Here is a 24,866-nt window from a genome sequence, read left to right as displayed (position 1 = left end):
CGTTCCCAGAGCAAGGCAGCACCGGATCTGCGGGATGAATCACTTCTGGTTGGACCGATCAGAAATGAATCGTTACCCATCAGCAGCGATGATTTCTCCAATTACTTAAAAGCAAAGGAGTCACAACCAGAACTGACTGAACAGCAGGGGATGGAAGGAAGACCAACCTTCCTCGTGTTACCGTCTGCCTGATGGCAGATACACCCCTTTACGTGACCACGGCTGCCTTATGCAGGAGCTTCAAAGCACTTCAACCTCAGCACTGCACATCAGCAGAAGGAAACCCAAGGAGAGCAGTTTTTAAGACACAGAACATCAGGAGTCCCTTTCTGGGAACAGAGCTCAGCACGAGCACAGATCACTTCAGCAGCCAAGGAAATGGGTAACATTCAACACCCCTATCTGCATCCTTGATAAATAACAAGGAAATTCTTCTTGTGCTGCTTCTGCTGATGCACGAGCTGCCAGTGCTGCAGCAAAGCAGATGAGTTTCTCCAAGATTTCACCGTGCCCTTGCATCAACTAATGCATAATACCAGCATGCCTTAACGACATTACCGATCCATTTATTCGACAAATTAAGTTCAAACTTTTTTTTTATTAAGCACATTCCACAGTACAAAGCTTTAGATCATGAACGATATCTGTACAATTTAACAGTTTCAATAAGCTGTTCATACACCAACTTTCCAAACAGGTAATTGGCAAACATAATTACAAGTTAGAATTAGACTATCCCAGTGCTTTGAAACATTAATATAGCAGTAATGTACAGTTGCTCAATTATGTTAGCAAATCAAAGTCCAGAGTGCAGCCAGGATCACTACCATGAATCCCAGGAGTCGAGTTCCTTGGGTGCCAATCACAAAAGTCCACTGCTATGTTACACAAAGCACAAAGAAGTTCGGACCGCATGTTCAAATACCATCATCTCCCCAGGAAAAAGCAGGAATTTAAATCTTACACATGCATTTAGAAAAGGACTCCATTCTTCAGAAACAATTATGTTTGGTGTTTGTTTGTCTGTTTTTTTCTCAGCACTGCAGCAGATTTTAGACCATTTGATGTTAAAGCTATTAGATGAGAAGGGGAAGTAAGGTACCTTCACACAGTACTGCCACGTCTCCCAACCAGGGATCTTATGGACAACCAGGAGCACGTTGTTCATCTTCTGTACTTCACCACGTTTGGTCACCTTGATGAAGTAAAGACGTTGCCGTAACACGCGAATGGGAGTTGAGCACTGATCCCAACACCTCTCTCAGTGTGGGGAGGAGAAAACCTTAGGATGCACTGCTGGGCCACCTCGGCAACGTCTCGACGCACGCCTTCTCCGAACTCGTTTGACACACAGTGACGCTCCCTGCACTCGGGATCAGCCCCTCAGCAATCTGACAGCCCTCTGCCTTCCTGATGGCACGAAGCTCCAACAAAGTGCTGCCAGGGGACACAAACGACGCCTCAATCCGTGGTGACCCATCTCTGTGCCAGCACGTATCTTCCCCAGGAAAACGGGCGCGTTCCACGCTGGCTGAAGCACTGAAGAAAAGCCACCAGCAGGCACAGTCACACATGGCTGACGAAGGTACGATATTCACGTTTGCATCTGTCCACGGCTTACTCCAACATAAGAGAAATGCAGTAGCGTTTGTGACCACATAAATTAGAGGGGAGACCATGACAACACAAAAGAAAACCCTACTGAGATTCCAAATAAAAGCATGCTAACAAAGAGAAACCATGACCAGGACACCGCATTATGGTTACAGCTGAGAGCTACAGGTAGGGAAACCTGCACGGCGATCAGAGCATTGACCTGAAGGGACCTCCACTCCACCACGAGGAAGGGTAACAAATCAAACATAAATAAATTTCACTTCGGCCCATGGCACTTCCTCCACTGAGCAGCCAAACTAATGCTAAAGGACGTCAGCAGGCGACTGTGACAACCTACTGGTGGTAAAAGAAAGACAACTGTCAATACTGCAGCACAAAATATAAGATACAGAACATAAATTAACCTTTTTTTTTTTTTTTAATTTTTAAAAAGTTTAGAAATTACATTTTAAAATATGTAGTTCCCATTAAAAAAATCCTAATGAATACTGAAAACCTCCTTTTGCAGAGAAAATTTCTAGATAATTCATATTATCCCCTACAGTGCCAGTAGTCAGAACATCCTGCTGCCAAGTGCTACCACAGCTTGCGTTAGTGTGTAGTGTCAGGAAATCCTGACTCCTAGCACCTGGAGGTTACACTGTTATGTACATCGTATCTACATGCTTATACAGTATCTGAAATGAGGCAAGCACACACGGAAAGGTTTTACTATACCAAACATTAGGAAGCGCAGGACGGCTGTCGTACAGAGCACAGTTAAAAGGAAAAGACAGTGCTATACAACTAGTTTAGATAACCTAGCCTGAATTACAGGTAATCTTTAATTTAAAAGAAATTATTGGTGCAGAAACAAGTAAACTGTAATCCAAAAATATTACTGAGCAATTCAGAAATATTTCTAAGAGTCCAACGTACACTCCTATCAAACAAAACAGGCTCTGAATCTGTCGTAAGAGCAAAGCCTAAAGGACAATGATGACTTGGAAAGCAAAGCTCTGTACATTCTGGGTATGTGTTTGGCACCCAAATTTCATTGGAGAATGTTTTTTCTTTGAAGTCAGACAAAAGTGCAAAGCAATATAAATTAGGCCAAGTCCTTTCTTGACGTCTGATTTATTTCTGAAAAAACAAGCCATCTGAGTTCAGGTTCTACGGACAATATACATGTGAAGCTTTGGATTTCTCACTGCAGGGGAGGGCAGGCTTCTGAAATTCATCTACTCGAAGTCAGTGAATTTGTAGTAAATTCAAAGACGACCACTGAGAGCAGGAAAGATTAAGAAATTTAGATATAGAATTGTGCTGCTTTGCATCTACACAGCATCTAGAACCAATTCTGACTTTAGCTGTCGATCAACATCTTCAGGCATGTAGGAGCCAAAATCCAGTAGTTCAAGACTGTGAAACCCTGAAAGAGACAAAAGACAAACTGAACTCACAGAACACGCAAGTCAAAAAGCACCTTTTGGAGACGCAGGAGAAGGTTAAGCACACACCATCTCTGGCACCCCAGGCTGAAAGTACAAGAGCCAAACACTGTGAGGAGTACGGCGCTTACCGTGTTGAGGAGGCACTCAGCTGGGAATAATGCTGTGATACAAGTCCTTCCTCCAAGGACGGTGCACCTCCATGGGACACTGCCTTTCCTGCACAATACACTCCGAACATCAGAGCGCTTTTCTTACACACCTTTGGGGAGCTAAAAGGTGAACCACCTGCTCATCCTGCTAAATGCTGGGCACTTTACTGAAAGAGGGACAAATGAACTTTCCTCTCCTCCAATGCTGCAGAGGAGCAAGCTTTGCTCAAAATACAAACTTGGCTCCTAATACGTAGGATTTTAAGAGAGCAGACAAGACACTGAAATTAGTTTTAGACTTTGTTTCCCCCATCCTGTTACACGACCGTGTAAATACTTGGTGAAATTAAATCCAAATTTCAGTTTTACTCACCACTTTCCAAAATCACTTTTGTGGACCATGGTGAACTGCCCTGTTCTGATATGAAATTCCCAAGAAAGGTTAAAACATCTTTAGATGTTAACCAATGGCTTCCCTTCCCCCAGCACAAGACCTAGTGCTCAATATAAGAATATCAGAGTATCATATGGTAACAATTTTTATCATGTTACAATAAACACCAGGAGTTCAACAGAAAGCAATAAAACTCTCACAGCCAACTGCCAGGACTGTCAAAAATGATCCACTTTGAAGAGGCATAACATTGCAAGCCTTGTAAAAAACCAAGGGCGTGGGGCTGTTTCAAAACACAGAAAACTATAATGTTTGAAAGCATATAAAACCGTTTCATTAAATGTCATAATGAAATATTAGCTGTTTGACCATAATTGTACGTAGATTTATGTTTTGTGAATTCTGACTTCAGAAAAACCCTTCAGAAAGTGACATCACAGCATCTCCCCTGTATAGGAAACATCATGAAGGGACAGCCATTTATCAACACTAGCAATTCCTGGGATCACATCCCTGCGTGTTTTTAGTTCTGCATCGTGAAACAAGTCAGTCATAAGCTGCTCAAAATTGTCAAGTGTGCAGAATTTCAGAGGAAGAACACGCTGCCAAAGGCTCTTCATATTTCATCAACAAATCTCCATGACAGTGGATCTTGCAGGTCACATGTGGCAGGAAAGAAAATAAAGCACCAACACATTCCTCTTGTGCTTAAGACAAACTACGTACAGCTTTTCCACAAATCAAACTAGTAACCATTCCACTTCAACAAGCCTTGGAGTCTCCACAGCAAAAGTTCACCTAGCTATTGCCCCATGTGGCACAGCAGCCAACGGGAGCATCTCTGCCTACAGAGTAAGGCAGAGTCCCCAGGGACACAACCATCAGTGCTGGCACCAAGCTTTCCATGTAAGAACACAACCACACACACAGTTTTGAAGTGGAAGTGAGAGGGAAGCAGTGTGAAAGGACCTTGCTGCTTTGAACAGCTTCATGATCCACCTCCCCCAGGAAAGTGTCACATTTAACTACCTCTCCACCCAACATAAATGTTACATTATCACTTGCTTTCAAATTTCTGCTGGCCGTCCACTGCACAAAGAATAAAGCAGCTGGTGAGTTTTCACTAAGTTACCCTTGCAGCAACGTTCTTAACATCACAATTTCTTAAATGAGCTGCTCAATGTGTATTCAATACTGCAATATCTCTTTTGACACTAAGAAATACGGTCAGATTTGGGGTTTTAATTTAGAAAGGGAGGATAAGGACACGCATGAAATACTGCAGGGAATACTAGTGATTCCCTAACACACAAGCAGGGCAGAACTGAAGTTCATATGAGCAATGGGTTGATTTAAATGCACTTTACACCCAAGTTCTAGTGGAGCTGGATGTAAATATATTTCCTTAGATTTTGAAGAAAATAAGCAAGCTCCATTCTCCGCTGATTCTGTGCGCTAACACTGCATCACAGCATGAGACTTCTTGCTCAGGCATGGGCCTGATTATATTAAATAATTACTGGTTCTGAAACTCAGTCTAGCAATGCCCAGCTTTTGGCCTCGATTCTCTGTCGAACCCAACAAGCCACTGGATCTGATGTCTACCCAGAGACGACATCACCATGGCCTTCCTCAAAATAAGCAGGAATTCACTCAGCAGGAACAGCAGCCAACACTTTCCTGAGGGATGAGTGCAGGTCAGAGGAAAGTGACTTTTAAGAAACTATCTCAAAGAAGCCAAGTGTTTCTTCACACGGAAAGCTGTTTCCTAGCCAGAAAGAGAGATCCTACAGAAGGAATGGAAAGAAGTCAGAGACCATAGCAGGAATAAACACATACAGATAGACAACGGAAATCCAGGCTTACACGAAGAGCCACAGTGTTTAAGCCAACGACTAATTACCTACTTTACATAAACCCTTCCAGCTGAGGCAGTAGTACTCCTAATTCCTTTTGTTGTGGTGCTCCCACTTCCTTGAAAGCACAGCGTTATCAGCATAGTCAAACACAGGGCACTGGAGAAAGGGGCCACTGCTCTTTGCTAAGGCAATTTCTACATTTCCAAGCCCCAGCACTCACAGCTATTTATAGTGTGAAGTGCAATTGTTGGCAGCAACGCAGATGACATAAGAAAAAGAAACCATTGTTCTCACAAACAGATCTACAGCAGAGCTTTTACCCACCGTGCTTGAACAACGACAGGAAGCGGACTTGCAGAAAAACTGAAACAAAATAGGTTAAGACCACGTGCCCTGCTTTTGACAGCTTTGTCACACTGCCTAACACAACATTATTTTTAGTTCTGAAAGTCCTCCAAGATACTTACGGTCATCACAGAATTGCTCACTTGTGATGAGCGTTTGTCCAAAGATCATATGTGTTTTCAGTTTACTAGGAGCACATCAAGATGCTCGTTAAAAGATTTCATCCTGGATGCCTCAAAAGCTCCAAAAGATTCTGATTTCACAGGATATTTGCAATACCTGTACCAATGCACCAAAATCTCCAAGAACATTGCAAATATCCAGTAACTTCCTATATTATATCTTAAGTATCCAATTACAGGAGTTTATAGGGGACGTGAGGATGAGATATCATGACATGGCAAGTTTTGAAAGCTGAAGCACGACCATGCATGGCTAAGTAATGCAAGAAGTGGCATAATAAATGTCTGCTTTCTTAAGGAAAGCAACAGTTTACTGTTTAGAGTAATACAACCTGCAGGTGAAGCGATAAATTTATAAACATGTTCTATGTGAAGAGACAAAGACTTACCTTCTGAGGGTAGTAAAGTGCAGACTGTTATCTGGAGATGTAAGTGTATGTTCTAGATGGAGAGCGGGTCTCGTTTGGGGCACTGGGTGGCACATTTAAGAAATCCCAAATCAGAATTGTATCGTCATGGGAACTACTAATGATCTGAAATTCATCAAACTGGAGCCTAAAGACACGTCCTGAATGTTCCTGTGAGAAATGAACAGTAGTTAGCAGGCAAAGAGGAGGATAACATTTCATTACATTTGTGCTCACACAGATCTGGATGCGGAGTGGTGCATTAAAATTTTGGTGCACTAAGAAGCCCTGAGTTATAATCGCACTCGAGTTTAAAGAAAAGCAGTTTTCATACATAAACTTTGTCCAGTGTAACACACAGCTTTCAAATAAAATACTTGTAAGCTCTGAGTCTCCCTGCAGGGGCCCACTGCACATGTTGAGGCTGACATTATTAAAGACTGAGGCAGTCTATCAATTAGGAAGTATCGATCTAGAAGACTGGCTGGCACTAACAGTCTACACCAGGGGTTCCTTTACATACAAAAGATTCTGCATTCAACACTGCTGGTAACCCAGTTTTTTCTAGCACTAACACACCACATCATGACTTCATCGAGGACACACTGCTGCAAGAATCAGCATGGCTCACTCATGGAGCGCGTCCAAATGCTGCCAATAAGGAAAGGAGGCGTAGGAGCTCCACCAGCTCTTTGGAAAAACCTCAGAATGGATGTCCAGAAAAAGTTTTCCTCTTCCTCCTTCTTACCCATTTGTTAATTAATTTAAGAGGAGTATGAGACCTTTACTAGAGAACTAACTAAAGCTGCCAGACTGATCTCCAAACTAGAAGCTGAGCTACAGTACACCCACAGAAGGGAAAGAAGCAACTCTTTCCAGTAAAACTAAATACACATACAGATTAAAAGAATAGTTAAAGCTCATCTTCACACAAAGATTATTCAAAAGAAGAAAAAAAAATGTAAGTGCTTTTAGGAATATAAGGACTTCTATAGTGTTGGAAAGGCCAAACACAGGCTGAATAAGCCAGTTACCATCATATGCAGACAGTAACTTTGGGTTGTTACGAGACTGGGGAAACGTCTGACTGATTCCTGAAGTAAATTTTAAAAAAGAAGTGCATGAAATTTCAGTTTACTGTCAGAAACCAAAACTCTCAATACAAGGAAAAACACAGCTTAACCAACAGCCTCAACTCTGATAGTCCTCAGGGGCAAGGGGAGTTCCTCTGGTAATTCTTTCCACTTATCCTCCCTTCTCTTTGCATGCCTCTTCCTTTCAAACTGAAAGGTTAGGAAAAAGGTTGAGGAAAGACTCACAGAATTTCAGCCCCTTTAATAGAAGGAAATTCGAAGCCAGTATGACAGTGGTATTAGAGAACCACGCCAGTAGCTAAAATGATTTAACATAATGTTGTGATTTATTTTTTAGAGTCTGTGAGAATGCCTTAATTTTTCATTTAAACTTCAGTTGAAATCGTTGATGATACGTACATTTTACTTCATTTTTAGCACAAGAAATAGCCCAGGCTTTACAGAGAACCCCCTGAATTTCTCATCTCTCCTAAGGTAAGGGAATAAAATGCCTCATGCTTTCAAATGGAAAGTCTGAAACCTCAAATTAATACATCATACATACCACTAACGTACGCAAGCATAATGTACTTGCTGGGGCACGAGGGTCAAGAGCAGCTTGCAAGTCCCAAACTTTAATTTTGCTAGAAAGTAAGATAAGAAGGTTATATAAGCATCGTTTCAAATGAAAGCACAGAAACATCTAAAAGCAACAGACAGAATTCCAGATCTTTCCTTCAGCTGATTTATCAGAATCGAGCAAAACATTATAATTTATCTTCACTAAACTACTAAAGCTGAATCTCGTAGGACAGACAGTTTTGTATTTCTTTTTAGAAGCAAATACAGTGATGTCTTTGTGATGGCCCAAGTGGGTTGTTTATACTCAAGACAAACTAACTACATTTGTATACACAAGCCAGTTTGGAACTGCAGAGGATCTCAAAAGCCCACAACACTACTGATGAAGTGTGAAGATCCAACAGGAATTAAGCAGGGACTGCCAACCCCAGAGGGATGATAAGCCCAAATAGAAGGCTGGAGACTAACACAGTTCAAGAATTGTTTTCAATAGCTCTACTGTTCACTACAAGGAGAGTTCATACAGAAATAGAACTGGAGAATTTGGATGTGAATGTACATTGTGCTGAATCCACTGCACAGCAGAAATACCACTTGCAAGGCAGAGCAAATCAGAAGTGCTCATGGTGGGGCTCCTGCCTTTAACCTACGAGAAACAGCCACTGAACAGTTCTGAGGGCCCTACGTGATATATCTGCCCTCACAATAAATATCTTCAGTGTCGTTGTCTTGAAACAAACAAAAATTGAAAAGAAAGCACTGATTACTCTGAGTACATGGACCTGGAAAGGAGCAATTCCTAAGGGAACACACAAAAGAATGCACTTTTTTAGACCAATTCTCACTTCAACCAAACAAAAGTTTATTTTCTGTAAGAAGTCAGGCACGAGTGCCAAATATATTGTGTGTGCACTAGAATGCACCAGAATAGTAGTTTTAAGTAGACAAGAAACCGCAGCCTGATAGGCTGAAATGCTGAAGCAGAAGCCACTCCAACAGTGATCCATCTGTCACATCAGAAGAGACCTTTCATACCGCAAACAAGGCCCAAAGGCTTTCAGAATGCTTTGTTAATGAAGGCAGAACGTTTAGAAATTGCTCTCAGAAACTTACCCATCATAGGCTCCACTAACAATCCTCTTGTTGTCGAACCTGATGCATCGGACCAGTTCTTCATGGCCTTCTAATACTCTTAAACAGGCACCACATTCAATGTCCCATAGCCTTAAAAGAAAAGAAGAAAGTCTGAGCACTTCAGGCTGTGCTATCCCTTCACTTTACACACAGTGATTTAAGCATGCTTCTGAAGGGGTTTCTGCAGAAAATACCACAATTTGCTAAAAAGAGCAGCTGGTAGAACTAGAAGACATTTGCAATTCAGATAAAACTGCGTTGCAGCTGCAGTACATAAAAACTAATCTAGACACTCAAAATTACATGCGAGTAAAGGTTGTATACTTGCTAGATTATTTTAAGAAACCTCAACATACTTTTCCATTCTGCATAAATCAGTGATACTAGAAGTTCAGAAAGCACGAAAACCAGTGACCAGCGTCACCATCTCTCAAGTAGAAAACAAACTATTTACTAGGTCATAAACTACAGGAACAGACAGTTTTGTTTCCGTTCGTCTGAACCTCTCAGCCTCACTTTTTCACATGTATGTGATATATTAACTCTCAAAGTGAACAAAATTCCAGTCGTACAGCATCTGCTTTAATAGCAAGACATACTGAAGATGGTTTGCAGCAAAGGTCAGGGGAAATCCTGTTATCGTGTGGAAATGCACACAGATACACAGTGACAGCCTGCTGGCACCCACCTAATGGTGTTGTCAGAAGATCCACTGACAACTAGTCGATCCCTGTACTGCAGGCAGGCAATGCCACGCTTGTGCCCATTGAGAGTACGAACAAACTCGCACGTACTTGTACTCCAGACCTATGGAACACAAGAAGGATGTTTCTTTGAGAATTACGCTCAATGAAGGCTTCTGACTTCCAACAGAAGCTGTTACAAACTCATAAGCAGAAGTCTGAGGCTGACTTTTGCTGGGCAGCAGAATGAAAACTTCCATAGTATTTCTACAGGGAAAGAGGAGGCACGTGGTGTTAGTGGAAGATGGCATTACAGAGCCTAGCAATGACAAGAGCCATTGGCTCTGCTATTGTGCATCACGTCAGTGAGAAAGACTGTATTTTCAAGTAGTAGATACTGGTCCAAACAACCTTCAACGGCTGATGGCACTTGAATCTTGGTAAGTAAGTAATCCTTTAAAAAAGAGAATATACATATACAAAAATAAGCTGTATTTTTTTTACCAAATAAATTGCTAGCAATCTGCTTCTAAGAGAAGACCAAAGCCACGGCCTATTAAGGCTTGGTGGCTGTTTCTTCTTTAACACTGAAGTATTTTGATCAAATTGGTTCATTTTTAATGAACTGCTATTGAAGTTGTAATGTAAAGGATTCATGTAAAGTAGCTCATTTCCAAAACAGTGCAGCGGGTTTCTTGGCAGATATTGGGACATGGAACTTCCAAGTGCTTTTTGGCACAGTACAGAGTAGCTCTGGTTCTAGAGAAGGAAGGGTGGAAACGCTTTTGTTATATTAATACACTCTGGATAAGTCAGATTTTCTGGTATGTAGTAGTTTTCAAATACAGCATTTTAATTCTTTAAACACAGCAAAGTCTGGTTTAACTGGGAAGGTGTGGTATGGAAAGGCAACTGCTGATAAATTTCACGTCTGGAACAGGACTGCCAATTGAAATTTAAAAAAAAAAACCCATTTGGAAAAAGGCACAAAATGTGCCACATTTAACAAACAAACCCATCTCGAGATTAGAGTTCAGATGATGAGTAGGCTTTACTTTTTTGAAGCTGCACAACAGTAACCACAAAAATGCTACAAGACTTGTTATATGCATGAAGACATTAACAACTAGTCAGAGGAAGCAGCTAGCTGAATGGTAAGGAGAAAGGCACAGAACTGTTTACAAAAACTTTGGCTACTCGGATTTGAATTGTAACTTCCAGAAGCTTTTCTGGCTTGGTAGGGATTCAGACCCACAGCAAAGTTCTGCCAACTTACTTTAATGGTCCTGTCACCTGATGCTGACACAATATACTTGTCATCAAAGTCTACCACGTTAACAGCAGCACGATGGCCAACCAAGACACGGCGCAGGGTGATGTCAGTAGGTGATGCCATATCCCAGACAGCAATAGATCTGTCTTTGGAGCATGTCACCATTAAGCCGTTACTGAACCTCAAATGAAGCACTGCTTCATTGTGATGAATCAACGTGTTCAGAACTTCACCTGTATTTACATCCCAAACTCTGCAAAAGAAAAGAATTTTATCCCAAATGAAGGAACTATGTGCATTGTACAGTGCAAACACATACAGCTCTGCTACCATATTCAAGAGAGCTCTCTGGTTTGGTTTGCCAACACCTCTTTAGGTTACGGAAGAGCAGAAAGGAACTGGGGAAATATCTTGGTTCACTTCTCAGTCACAAGCAATAATTGGGAGCAGTGTGCAATTAGGCCAGAAAAAGCCTAAGCTGGGCCACTGCTAAAAGAAAGGGTTGCACAGTAATGAAACATGACTCTAGAACTCTTCTTTCTAGGTGGATTAGAACCTGTGTAATGTACAAATTGATGAAGCAAACCAAAAATAAAGTATACTTTACACTTTTTAAGAGTTTTATTTTAAGAGTTTTATATCGCTGAGATAGCGATCACAATTAGCACACATTGTACCATTTGGAAAGAAGTGGCCTTGTGGACCTGCATCAAGTGAGTAGCACTACTGATTTTATAGTAACTGACAGTAACTGCTATGACCAGTTCTTAATTTCAATAGATCAGTATTGATATAGCAATGCAAGCCACTAGGAGACAAGGCCCTTCCACTGATCTGTACCTCAGCATCTGCATATTTGAAGTCTCGTGTTCACTGTCAACTGCTCCACATATAAAGTCTTCTTTCATTATAGCTCATAAGTAAAGTATGTCAAAAGGTGACATAAGAAACCTAAATGAGGTAATCACCACGTAACCAGTGCATCAGCCATTCTACTTCACGTTGTGCTTTGAATGATACAGGTCACATCTCTTCACAGTGCTTAACACTACAAAGCATGAGACAGACTTGGAAAAAAATTGAATATGATGCTTTGCCAAGTGCAAATACCTTACTTTTGGAATAATGGTATCACACTCACATGAGGGATGTTTTCTGACATTTGGAGATTATTACAAATATTCCCAACCCTGATACTCACTTTCTTTTTTTTTTTTAAACTTTTAACACTCACCTCACTGTAGAATCTGAAGATCCAGTTACAATGACCCTTTCATCATACTGCAGACAGAGAACTGAGCCAGTATGTCCTGTTAATACTTTCAAACATTCCAAGCTTGTTTTGTCCCAAATCTATCAAAAAATAAAAACTATAAACAGCTTGCCAAGATCAAGAAGATAGGTTCAAAAAACTTGCACACTGCTGCTACTGAGAGGAAAGGAAGAAATCTGGACACAGCAGCAAGAACCCTTGGCTAAGCTGCATGTCCAGACAACAACTCTTGTCCTCCCTTCTAACTTGCTGAGCCTCCTTGATGCAAGGTTTTGGCATTACAGTCAAACAACCAAGGATCACAAAAAGACAAAAGCCTGGTTTTACAAAAAGAAAATGTCATGGCACTCAGGGACAGCTTCCATGAAAGCAGCCGGTTTTCATGAAAGCCAACCATTTGGAATGACAAAAAGTCACAGCTGACAATAAGTGCTACACAGTCCTCTTTCATGCAGGCAACTCTGATTTCACAAGTGTTTCTTTGTAGCCAGTGGTATTGATAGCCTGTCTGCTGAGTTTCTAAGACTTTACAGGGGTACAGAAGGCATTCCTCACAAACCCTGACGAGAGAAGCACTGCTGGAAGAGAACACATGAAGGAAACAAACAGCTCCCCCTCCAAGACAGAACTACCATTCACACACAGAGAAAAGACCATCCAAGGGCTTACCTTAATGGAGTTATCTCGTAGGCCACTGATTATCTTTTCATCATCATACTGTAAACAGTAGACACCTTTGCTATTCTCAGAACGGCACTGGATCCTTTGCAAATTATGTCTCCCACATCGCCAGTTAGATTCTATAGTCTAACAAGAGGTGAAACAAGGGGGGTTAGGCTGCATGCTCCAGTGTGATTACTCCAAGAGGCCCAGCAAATCTTTCTCACTGTTATGAAGTTCATCCTTAAGATTTAAATGCAAAATTTATATCCGTATCTCTCCCAACCACCCATAAAAATATTTTAAACACCATGAATTTAGACCTTCATATTTTGTCACAACAAAAGCAGCGTTCAGTGCTGAAAATCATACTCAAGCAGCCTTCATGAGAACATTCAGAGGAACGATCAGAAAGATGCATTTCAGTTTCCCCTTGTACATATGCAGTCATCTGATAGCAGCAGCAAAGAACTCGTATGGTGTGTGCTCAGCATCACTGAGTAACCAGCACACAGACCCCTGCGCCTTCCTGCCCCTGCCCAGCCTTTTCCCACATTAGCTGTCATGCATCCAAGGGGATTCTGAGATACACAAATTTCTGCTAAGCACCTTAAAGCATTAAAAAAAAAAAAAAAAACACTCAGCAAGGAATATAAAATTTAAACAATCTGAAGAACAACTAAAACTTACTTTTTTTTCCTCCTCCTCCTTTCAGCTAACAGACATGACACCTTAAAAGGAGGCAAACTTTCATGGCTGAACAAGAATTAACTCCATCTTGTGATCGGCTTTCCTGCTTGTGAGAAGACCAGTGGTGGCTTCAAAGACATGTGAGATATGGGATTTTGGTCAGAAGGTCTGCACACAGCTCTGGGACAACACCTGCAGTACTCTGGAGGCTAAAATGCCTTTCATCTTCCAGCACAGGCACCAGAACAGCCAATGTATTTGACTGCTTCCCTGATGCTCTCCACAGTGCTGCACGGAATCCCAGGGTACAGCTGATCAACGATCAGATAGTTTGGAAAAAATATTTACAATCAAATCCTAACTCTAAAGCAGTATCGGGCACTTCTTCAGTTCCATGCAGTTCTTCCTCTCCTCTCCAAGTCAGAAAACAACTAAAATGATAATTAAAGACAAAAGTACAGTGCAACTATGACCTCCCAATTCCAGGAAAATATGCCTATTTTAGCAGAAAACTTGGTTTTCCGTGCACTTACTCCTTCAGTTGTCTCCCATTACGCAACTTGGAGAGAATTATCCACAATTATAATACAAACCTGATGTACCATGGGAGTTTGTCTAAAGACAAGTACTAAAGCATGCTGGAAAAGCACACTGACAAGTTATTCATCCCTCTCATTCTCTTCCAATCTGTTGGGGAAGCTAATGAAATTAAGACAGCAAGTCATCTGCCAGTTCACGATCAGCTCTTCTGGCCAGTTAGCCTGCTGCTGATCATCAGACTGAACCAGGCTCAGGCTGCTCAGACCTGACATTGGCTCCACTTGGGCTCCTGCTCTGAAGGTAGCAGACTGCTCATTTTGCTACTTCCTCAGCATGGGATGGATGTGTCAGGAAGAAAGGACTCTTCAAGCCTCATCTGAAGATTTGTCACCTGTGCTTGGAAGGCAGAACTGCAACTCGTTAATTCCCTCACTGTCAGAGCTCATAGAGTAGCCTTTGGAAACAGCAGAGCATTTAAAACACTAATAGCTCGAGCCATTGTAACTAGAGATCTGAAGGCAAGATATTTGAAAATGCAATAACTAACACCGAATACACTGGAGATGAAGTATCTCAGATTCGAGCAATCCCATTTAAATAGCTTCAGGAACCATATAAGTTCAGTTCAGACGTCCAGTTCTAAGAAGTCACCTCAGGGAGAGTTTCCCTACAGGAACGTTCTTGGAAAGGTCAGAAACAAGCAGTTCTATGCACCACGTGCTGGATTACTCAGACCTCCAGGCACTGCAACCCCATTTGAGCACCTCCACACCTCAGGCTCCTGTGGCAGCTACAGAATACATTAAGAACACCACCAATCAGTTGTCTGCAGCAGTTTCCTCATCAGAGCAGCAGTCGGGAGCAGTATGCTGACCAAACATTTTGGGACCAGTGTTGGCTTAATTCTTAGCAGCTCACTGCAGGAAGCGACATAATAAGCTTACTACAAGAAAACACTGGCGTCAGATAAAAGAAACTAAGGTATTATTTACACCTACATGAAGGCACCATAAAGCAGCAAGTCATGTGCAGGTGCACATTTTAATTCTGCGAGTAGATATCATTTCATTTGTAGGTTATACAGTGTGGCTACTGTGGGAAAATACTTCATGTTTTTCGAGAACTTGTAAAATCCCCTTACACTGCGTAAATTTCAGTGTGCTGGGAAAGTAGCCACAGTACACAGAGATATACAGCAGCATTTAAATTAGCAACAGAGTGAAAACAGATGTGTACGTATGGAGAAATAACATTATTTTAGATGACTAAATACAGCTGAGTGGGTGGGCAACCTGGAGGACCCTCTGAAAAGGAACATGTTTAATACAATACTGGCAACCACATAAAAGCTTCTGCTAGAGGAGATTTCTGGTTGTTACCGAATGGTGCAGTTAATAGGTTTTCAGCTGCAGTCCTTCCAGGAGATATCTCAACACACTACGTACACATCCAGTAGGTGTGTGTGTGCATATGAGCAGGGAGCAACAAACTGCTCTGTTTTATAGACTGTTACAAGCATCCTGGGGTCAACGCTGAGAGACTGCATTTATTTGCATGCTTACAGCAACAAACCTAACGCCAATTGATGCAGCACTGTCCTGCATTTTCTGCAGCAAGTCTCCAAGGTAGCAGCCCCTAAACTTGGGTTTCACAGCTGAATGCAAGCGGTGCAGAACTCTGCCTCCTTGGCTCACAGGCACAGCAGTTTCACACACTTCACTAATACTCACTTAGGGTGACAGCAGCAAGCATGCTACACAACCACCAAAATCTGGACACAAGGGATAAGGAACAAAGGTGAAGATAAAACGTCTGCCACACAGAGAGCCATTTAGCAGCTGAGGAACTGCAGAACTGGACAGAAAAAGGCACTTAGAGACAAAATCTCCCAGAGAAGCCCAAGATACAGAGGAATAGCCAAGTCTTAAACGCAACAAGGTAAGTTCACTGGTACAAGGACAGTAAAAAAGATGCAATCCATCTGGACTAGCAGTTGGAACATTTGCTATACTTCAGATGGTAAGGATAATCTATTAAGAGCAGGGTTGTTTTCTTCCCCACGTTTGATGACGTACCCTGTGTTCAGTTCCTTGCTAAAAAGGGGGTTTTTATCCTTGTGAATATTATTGCAAAGCAGGTTTATCTTTACCCCCAAAACCAAGGAGACTGTTCCCTGAAAAAACACAATTCTCAGAACAAAAGCAGCAGGAAAAGGAACCACAAACAGGGATTCTCCCAAGGCACTGGGCATTTACAGCAAGAGCAGCTGAAGCCCCAAACTCTTATTCTTCACACATTTAGAGTTGATCCTGTGTCGTCAGGGTGAAGAGGGTCAACTATCTCATTCCTTATGAAGTTAAAAGGTTTGATATGGAAAGATGGAATGACAGGGTTGCATTTCTGAGGAATTTCCTCTTCAGACTCCCTAGGAAATTAAGAAAGCACCAAACCTCTGAACAAGGATGCTGATTCCAAAGATCCCAATGGGAGTCCCTACTCCACTGCTGGGTTTCTACTCTGCTGTTAGCCAGCAAAAGTCAAGCAGCTTCTGTAGTCTCTGTAAGAGTCTTATGAGAAAAGGCTGCATGATGCATGCTGCCCAGGAGGCTTAAAAAATTAAGACCTAAAAATTATGTTCCTATCATTTACAGCTGCTCAGATAAGATCCAAACATGAGCAGTGGAAGTTGATGAAGTGTTGTCTTTCTGCTTGCAACCAACCTGATACATATGAAGCTGCTCAATGTAAAACTATCCCCAAGACTCACTGCAGCCTTACAGAACCCTTTTTAAAGCCACAGAAAAAAACAAATCAGATGCTGAATGAGATAGATATGGACAACAGAATAGGTTCATTTGTTACAGAGGAAGAGAAGACGACTTGCAGAAACTGTACTAAAGGCCAGCAACACAAAAGGGAAACCCTAGGAAAAAAAGCTGACTGCGTAATAAAGATTATTTTATAAAGCATAAAGAAAAGATAAATGTTCTCTCAGAGTGGCAAAGTGATGTTGCACATCAGGGACACCTTAGGTAAAAAAAGAAAAAAAAAAAAAAGGGGGCAGAGACAAACAGAAGTTTTAGGCCTAAAGAACAGTAATTTAGTATTAGGACTCCTACTGCCCAGGATGGTGGATGGCTCTTGCTGGTTTTCTCTTTGATGCTCCCCTCATCTACAATGTCCATCAACAATACACTGCATGCTTCAGAGACGCAGTGAAGTGCCAAGCTTTCAGGTTACAAATGCAATATCAAAATATACTGAGACTTTAAGTGGACTCCTGCTATTGAAGTGAGAGGAAAGTAACACTGCAACTGCACAAGAAATCCATCTCTTCCAGACCTGGAGAGGAAGTGTTAAAAACGTGAGCTAACGTCAATGGAAGCAGAGAGCTCCTCCAAAGTACCCTGATGACACACAGCTGCTGTACACTCTGACAAAGTGCAGTGCTGATGAAAAACTGAGTTGTTGTATCTTTTAGTTCCCATTTGAAACAACTTCACACACAGCGCCATAAAAATACAGTTCTATTTAAACAGGTACTTATCAGCCCTCACCAGAGCATGAGACCAGTTGAAATACTCAAACAGGAACACAAAATCCCTCTTTCAAACCTTCCGAAGAAAACAGCAGCCTTGGCTGCCCATTTGTGCAAAGCAGGAGTGGTGTATGCAAAAGGAATGAAAAAAAGCCCAGCCAAGGATCTGCCCCATGACATGGAGACCCCAGACCAGTTTTCTGCCCCTCTCAGTTGTGAGTCAAGGCCTGTGCCATTCGGTCTCCACCTCAGTCTGTGGGCCAGCTTCACATTAAGATGTGCCTTTCAAGCAGCTCAAGTATGAAAATGTGAAGCAAAAAAATCACATTTTAATTCTAATCTGAATTAGGTGGACTTAAGTATCCATGGAACCAAGATGAGAACTTGTCATGTTCTCAAAGATAAGGGGAACATTTATGAAACAGCCTTCTCAACTCATCACATGGATACTTGTGCTAGATCTGCAGGGAAAACCAAATAGTTGGCTGGGCTTCACAAATAATATGGAAAAAATCCAGGGACTCAGGGTTCTGCAATCAGCAGTATTAAGCTTCCCATCTTGGCATGCTGCCCATTAACACAACCCACTCCAAACAGCTGACCATCACACCGCCCTTCAGGACTGCATCCGGTCACAGGACACCCTGCAGCAAAAAAAATTCCATCAACAAGTCTCACAAACCCAGGTTCCGTTTTCTAAGATATGGCCCCCAAATGGGTTTGCCCCTATTAGAAAAAAATCCTATAGACGCTTGGCAATCCAACGTGGGACTTGGAGACATTTAGCATTGCTGGACCACCTCTTGTGAAATGAAACCTTATTAAATATTTGGCTTCACAGTGGAGGGAGAGACCTCTTTCCAAGAATTTGGTTTCAGATCTCCAAATGTCCTCTTATTTTCAAATCTGATTATTTCAGAAGTGACACTATGTTCCTAAAATGTGTTTGGCACAAAATAAACAAACACTGGCACTAATAAAGCTTCAGAGAGGCAAGGGAGCCTCATCTGCCAAATCACAGCCTGTCCTACCTTGTAGTTAATGACACTTGGTGGTTGCATGGACTTTTGACTTAAAACGCAAATAGAGTCCGAGGGAAAGAATTCACATTTGCTTCTTATCATTCCTCAGTTTTCCTTCCAATCATTAATTCAAGCTTTGAATTACTTTTCAGTTCTGTCAGTCAATCAGAAGAATAGAGGACATAGCTCTTAGAGTTCATCTCCACCCACAGAGCCAGTTCAGCACCAGCTCCTGCAAACTGAGGTATCTCCTCACATCAGGGACAGCACAGCCAAGCTTCATCTTCATTCTCCACAGGAAAAATACTGACTGGTTTGATTTTCTGTGTCATCAAGTAGCTTTTACTGTATTAAAAATAAAGAAATTGAGTCCACCAGATGGAAGATAACAGAGATACTAAGATAATCACATTGCAGTGCTAATACAGTAGCCTTAGTAGGAGGATGAAGGGAGTGTCTGCATCTTTGGTTCATCATGAGCTGCCTAAGCTCTGACAGAAGATGAAGATGTTATTAAAGGCCCAGACAAATATTTAAAGAAAAAACATTTTGATATTCAGAGATAGAAAACTCTTCAACACTGCTGAAATGGAAGTCTTATTTAAGAGATTCTGCATATTGCTTTGAAAAGCGAAGAAATGGGAAAAGTATGAAAGTAAGGGAAAGTGTAACTGAAGGCATAAAAAAAACAAATAAAGGCAAAATCAAAACCAAGCAGAACAGAGTTAGGAAGTGTTCCAACCCTTACAGTTAAGTCTTGTTGCCATTGTTACCCACCACCTACATTTTCAAACAAAGTTAAAAGCTTCCTTTGACAGTTCTTTAGGGAAGCAATTTGTGAAAAGTGCTTTAAAAGGGTGATTTATAAGTTAAAAAAAATCTAATACACTCTGGGAAGCAGATGGATTATAGGACTCCGGGTTATTAGCAAAAACACCAACCCCACTCCAGGTTGGAAATCTAAAAGCAGCAGTATTTCAAAAGCCTGAAACATCTAAGCAGGGCAAACGCTGGCATGCTACAACACCACCCTCACCCTTCTGCCTTTGCTTCCAGCTGAGCCATTCCCAAGAGCCCATGGGGAAACATGTTGCCTGTATGAACCCAACAGTGATGATGCTGGAAGCAGCCACTGCTTCAAGCAAAGACTTCTCCACTCCAGAAGACTGGACAAAGATGCGCTTGGTTCCTGAATACGGACAAACAGAAGCTTACATTTTTGCTAAAATGAATTTAAGAATCAAGAGCCCACAGCTGACAGCTCCAGCATCCTTCCAGCTTTACTTTTCTGCAGTAATACCCATGGGCCACGTACGGCTCTGAGGTTAGCTAACAGTACCTTAAATTCTACCCAAAAAGCTACAGAAGTTGTAAGAGCAGCTGGATAGGTAGTTTGGAATGGGCAGGAACTGAAAGTTCATACACAGATGAGAAGACAACTCATTTCCCATGCTCATTACTCACTTTGCTATTTTCAGGTAGCAGTGCTCCCTGGCGTTCTACACACAGCACGTTCCTCAGCTCCAACCTGACACAAGGTAACTCCTCACATCATATACTCAACCTTCATCACATCATCCACCTCAGCATGATATGATGAAAAAACCAAAAATGTATGAACTGGAACTCGGAATACAAGCACAGTGCTCAACAGAACACTATTTCTTGACACTGATATTTTCTGCATATTTTGAATAGCTACTTACCAGGCACCACAGTGCAAAAATTCTCTTAATTTGAAGGTCTAATATGTTTACCATTCTTTTAACAAAATTGAGTTTTTCAAGAAACATGTTTGCTACAGTATATATTTTTAGTGGCACAGTCTTCCACTTCAGGATACTGAAACATTTCACTTTTAATATTTGCATTAGTAATGGTAAGGAGTGAAACACAAGAGTCTGGTCTTTTTCCCCCTCCTCACTTCCTGCTAGTGAGAACCATCCATTTCAGGAGCACCATTTCTGTGTATCTTATCAGTGCATCTCTAGTAACTAAAGAATCATTATTAAATAACAGGCTGTCAAAGTTTAAAGGCTACAGCTTCATAACCCCTCAAAGCAACACTCCATCTCTAGTGACCAGAATAAACCTATGTAGATGTTTCACTTATACCTTACTGAATGAGTACTGGAAGAGAACAACTTCTAAAATCTGGGATAAAATAATGATGAACTTATTCAATATTCTACACAATTTCAAAGGCCATCTTTCCACACTGCTTTTCTCCCATTTTTGTTACTGAACAACATCAAAATTTTGCTGAAAACAAAAGAATATCACATCAAGAATTGCCTTTAATTCCACGGGCTTACCATTACTATAATACCACTGCCATGCCTTACACATACAAGACATCTCCCTTCAAATACTAAGATGTGCATCATTCAGCTAGCAAGTATCAAATTTGATCTTTCTTTGCCTATGCAAAATTTAACCCTTAGTTCTGATCTGTAGATGTTTATAAATTGTGTAACAGGGGTTAAAAATATTTGGAAATTGGATCATATTTTGCAGCAGTTACGTTTTACAGATAGGCTAAGAGTTCTAAATAATTTTACAGAATGCCAAGCAACACAGACTCATGTTTGCCATGGCAGAATGATTCCATTAGATCACATCTGCCTTAAACATCAAAACACATTTCCCCACTAACGAACTTCAGACCAAAATTTCATATCCATCATGTGGTTGAAATAAATACTGTAATGCCTGAAGTATCACTGAAGAGTTCAGTGGTGGGTATACAGGAAACTGAGCAAGACTGACATTCTGCTGCTAAGTAGAATAGATGATCCTTATCAGAAATACCTTTAAAAAGTGAGCCCAACATTGTTACTCCAGAAAGACAACCACCATTTTTGTATCAGACAAAAGATTTGTCCTTTCTATTGCCTCCTTACCACCGATACCCCTCCTGAATTTGCTACAGTAGGACTAATTTCTCTATCACAAAAATCTTCAAAAAAGATTCCCACCCAGTGCAGAAAGCTGTATTTGTATCATTTACAGTTTTACGAGTAACAAGTTACTACAGGAGCTACACTTCAAAATGATTAGCATCTAGTGTTAACTCTCAGATCATGTTTTAAGTGAGTCTAACGAATATATCAGAACATTCTGAAGGACGAAGGATTGTCTCCGAGTAAAGTTTCCTAAAACTGCCATTTTATTAAAAACCACAGACCCAAAAGAGCTCCAAGACCTTTAAATGCAAAAAGGACAGTGTTAACACAAAGCTTAGAGTAACACAAAGCTGCTGAGGGTATTTCTTACATTTTCAGGGCCCAGAATGCAGTAGTAATACAAATGCATATAATATGCTTCATCATTCCAGCATGCACCTTTGAAACATTAACTACAGAAATATCATTTCTGCTGCAGATATTACATGTCAGAAAACATACCTCTATGTCCTGTATTATCTTTGGGTATAAGGACCTGTAAAACGAATTTGGGGGGCCATCTGTTGGTCTGTTTTTAAACAGGTACTGATCCCTAGAAAGAACCAGAAACATATTTTTCAGTTTACTACAAAGAAACAGAACTGCAAAGGAATTCAAAATCTGCACAGAACAAAAACTTACGACGCATTCTTACAGAATACTTGTAATAATTTTTAGTATTGAAATTATAACCCTTGTGACTTCAGAATGTGACAGCTGTATTTGAAAAGAAACAGGTGTTTTCCTTATGGCTTTCTGATTGAGGGTTCTCTGCTTCTCAGGGCTTTGGCCAGCAGGGTGTCCTCCTCTTGCACAGCTCCTTACACCATGCCTTGCACTTTCTTAGGCACACCACTAGAGAGCACAGAGAAACAGGTTCCTAAAGCAGAACACCTGATACCTTCATATATCTTTGTGAAGGATGAAAAGCTCTTTGCCGCTGCAGCCACAAGAGTCCACAGAAAGGATAATAAGGACTGCAGTGATGCTCACTATCAATTGCTCTCTGATGGAGCTCACAATTAGCTCAGTCTATCAAGGAGAATGCAGTACGAGATGAATTACTGTCTTGGTACTTACCAACACCTTCTTTCTGACAGTCCCTTCCACAGCGGATCTGTGCGTACCATTCTTTCAATCAATTTTTTCCATAGCATTCCCTCAGAGATGACTCTCTGCCACTCCTTACATACCAGCTCTGCTGCACAGAGTGATCTGGCATCAAGATAGGAAAGGATGTTTTCTGCTATGTGATCTAAGCCTTGCTCTACAAAGAAACAAAGGCAGTCAACACGTCAATCACTTCACAGTGAACTACTGAACACATTTTACAGTACACTGAGAGAAAGCTAACACAGCTTTATTTAAGGCACTGGAGCAGATATGATTAGTTATACCATACACAGAAGCATCAGTTACAAATTAATTCCACCAGGTACACCAAAGTATCTATCTCCTGTCTCCTTAGTCCCTTCCTACTACTAGACTGTCCCATCTTCACAGAAAGAATGAGAGCAAACTAAGCTTCACCATTGTGCATCAGCAGCAAGAAAGCATTTCGCTGCTTCTCAGCACAGAATCCTGGATGTTTTAGACACATAATCCATGGGGCTACATGGTCCAAGAAGCAGGTATTCCTCAATATCTGTAATACAAGGTTGTAATATTGATTCCTGCTGCCTGTAACATCAGATTACTCAACCTAGCAGAAGATAGACTCTACAGCAACAGACACAGACATCTCCAGGAGAAGCATTAGCAAAGCCTGGGAAAAAAAAAATTAAACATGGGGACCTCTTTTGTATTTCAGCTCTACAATCTACAGGTGCCAAGGCCTCTCCTTAATTCTGGGTACACACCATGCCCTGCAGCCTGGTGCAAGCGGGAGAAAGCAGTGGAAACACGTCAGACAAATTCATTATGTGGACGTGGTGCTCTCACACCTCAGGCAGTTATGCTGATTCATGGGTGGCTGCCACCAGCCTCCACGCTCAGGGAAGTTATTACTGAAGGATTACACCAGCGGAGGAGGGCGGCTGCAGTTTCTCTGCAGCTACAGAAAAATTCAAGAGGAATATTTTTTTTTAAAACAACATCAGGTTTAACGTAGTTGTATTCAGTGCAGCACTTATTCGTTGTCCCAGCAATATGACTGTTTCTAAGAAACAGCTGAAGCCTGCTCAGGATCACCAGAAGTCAAGTACTTCTGACATAGTGACAGCTGGTGGCTCAGCTTCTGAACCATACATGCTAGCCCAAAGTAACTCTGGTTTAGCTTCAGAGACTTCACAGCATATATATAAAACAGCCATAATAACACACAGTATCTTTGCATCTCCTCTTCACCTGCTGGGATAGCTCGTGGATGCCTCATCCCTGGAGGGGTCAAAGGCCAGGCTGGTCTGGTGGTTGGTGACCCTCCACATAGCAGGGGGTTGAAATTAGATGATCACTGTGGTCCTTTTCAACCCAGGCCATTCTATGACTCTGTGATTCTCCCAGCCCTGAGCACACCATGATAGAACAGAGATACGTGTTTGCCTGCTGACCACGTAGGCTTTCATAGGTCAAAGAACAAGCTCAGCAATGTGCATGACAGGACTGCAAGCGAAACTCCACAGCTCCAACTGTGCTCTTGGGAAGTACTGAGATGTCACAGACACAACATCTGCGTGGAGATTCCCATGCCCTAACTCTATCTGCAGCATAAGGCATGACAGCAATAAGCCAATATGCAATAGTTAATAGTGGACTGGAGAAACATTGACATTTTGGATGATCCTAACTACTAGAAGCAGCTTAAAACCATGCAGAAGCCACTTATGTAACATATTCCACTAATTCTAAAATAGCAAGCAAATTTCTCCTGTTCATATTTCAACTCTAGTGCCTCTGGTCCAACAAGACATCACTGGTAGGTCTCCCATAAGCTCTCCACTGCTACATGAGAAACCTAAACCAACTCCATTTTCAGAGATAACATAGGCCAGTTGGTCACACATGAAAAACAACTTTCAAAGTAGGAGATGATCATTTTTTTAATTTTCCACTGTCTCTCATGATGACC

General features: G+C 41.5%; 1 protein-coding gene across 6 annotated transcripts in view; it reads right to left on the bottom strand.

The window, feature by feature from the left end:
* Positions 1–578: 578 nt before the first annotated feature.
* FBXW11 (F-box and WD repeat domain containing 11) overlaps positions 579–24,866 on the bottom strand; it is a 65,030-nt gene continuing 40,742 nt past the window's right edge. For all 6 annotated transcript variants that reach the window (XM_042880568.1, XM_042880573.1, XM_042880569.1 and 3 more), the window contains 10 exons: positions 22,880–23,066; positions 22,262–22,352; positions 13,074–13,211; positions 12,366–12,484; positions 11,135–11,384; positions 9,864–9,982; positions 9,155–9,265; positions 8,025–8,103; positions 6,369–6,557; positions 579–3,028 (listed from right to left, as the gene is read on the bottom strand). In XM_042880568.1, the coding sequence (XP_042736502.1) occupies positions 6,396–6,557; positions 8,025–8,103; positions 9,155–9,265; positions 9,864–9,982; positions 11,135–11,384; positions 12,366–12,484; positions 13,074–13,211; positions 22,262–22,352; positions 22,880–23,066 (1,256 nt within the window). In that variant the 3' untranslated portion in view covers positions 579–3,028; positions 6,369–6,395. The remainder of the gene's footprint in view (positions 3,029–6,368; positions 6,558–8,024; positions 8,104–9,154; positions 9,266–9,863; positions 9,983–11,134; positions 11,385–12,365; positions 12,485–13,073; positions 13,212–22,261; positions 22,353–22,879; positions 23,067–24,866) is intronic.

Source organism: Lagopus leucura, unplaced genomic scaffold (genome assembly GCF_019238085.1).
Source record: "Lagopus leucura isolate 7727_CA_CO unplaced genomic scaffold, USGS_WTPT01 Super-Scaffold_100027, whole genome shotgun sequence".
In the NCBI taxonomy this organism is placed as follows: domain Eukaryota; kingdom Metazoa; phylum Chordata; class Aves; order Galliformes; family Phasianidae; genus Lagopus; species Lagopus leucura.
The sequence above is the reverse complement of the archived record's forward strand: the minus strand, read 5'-3'. Positions and strand labels throughout refer to the sequence as shown.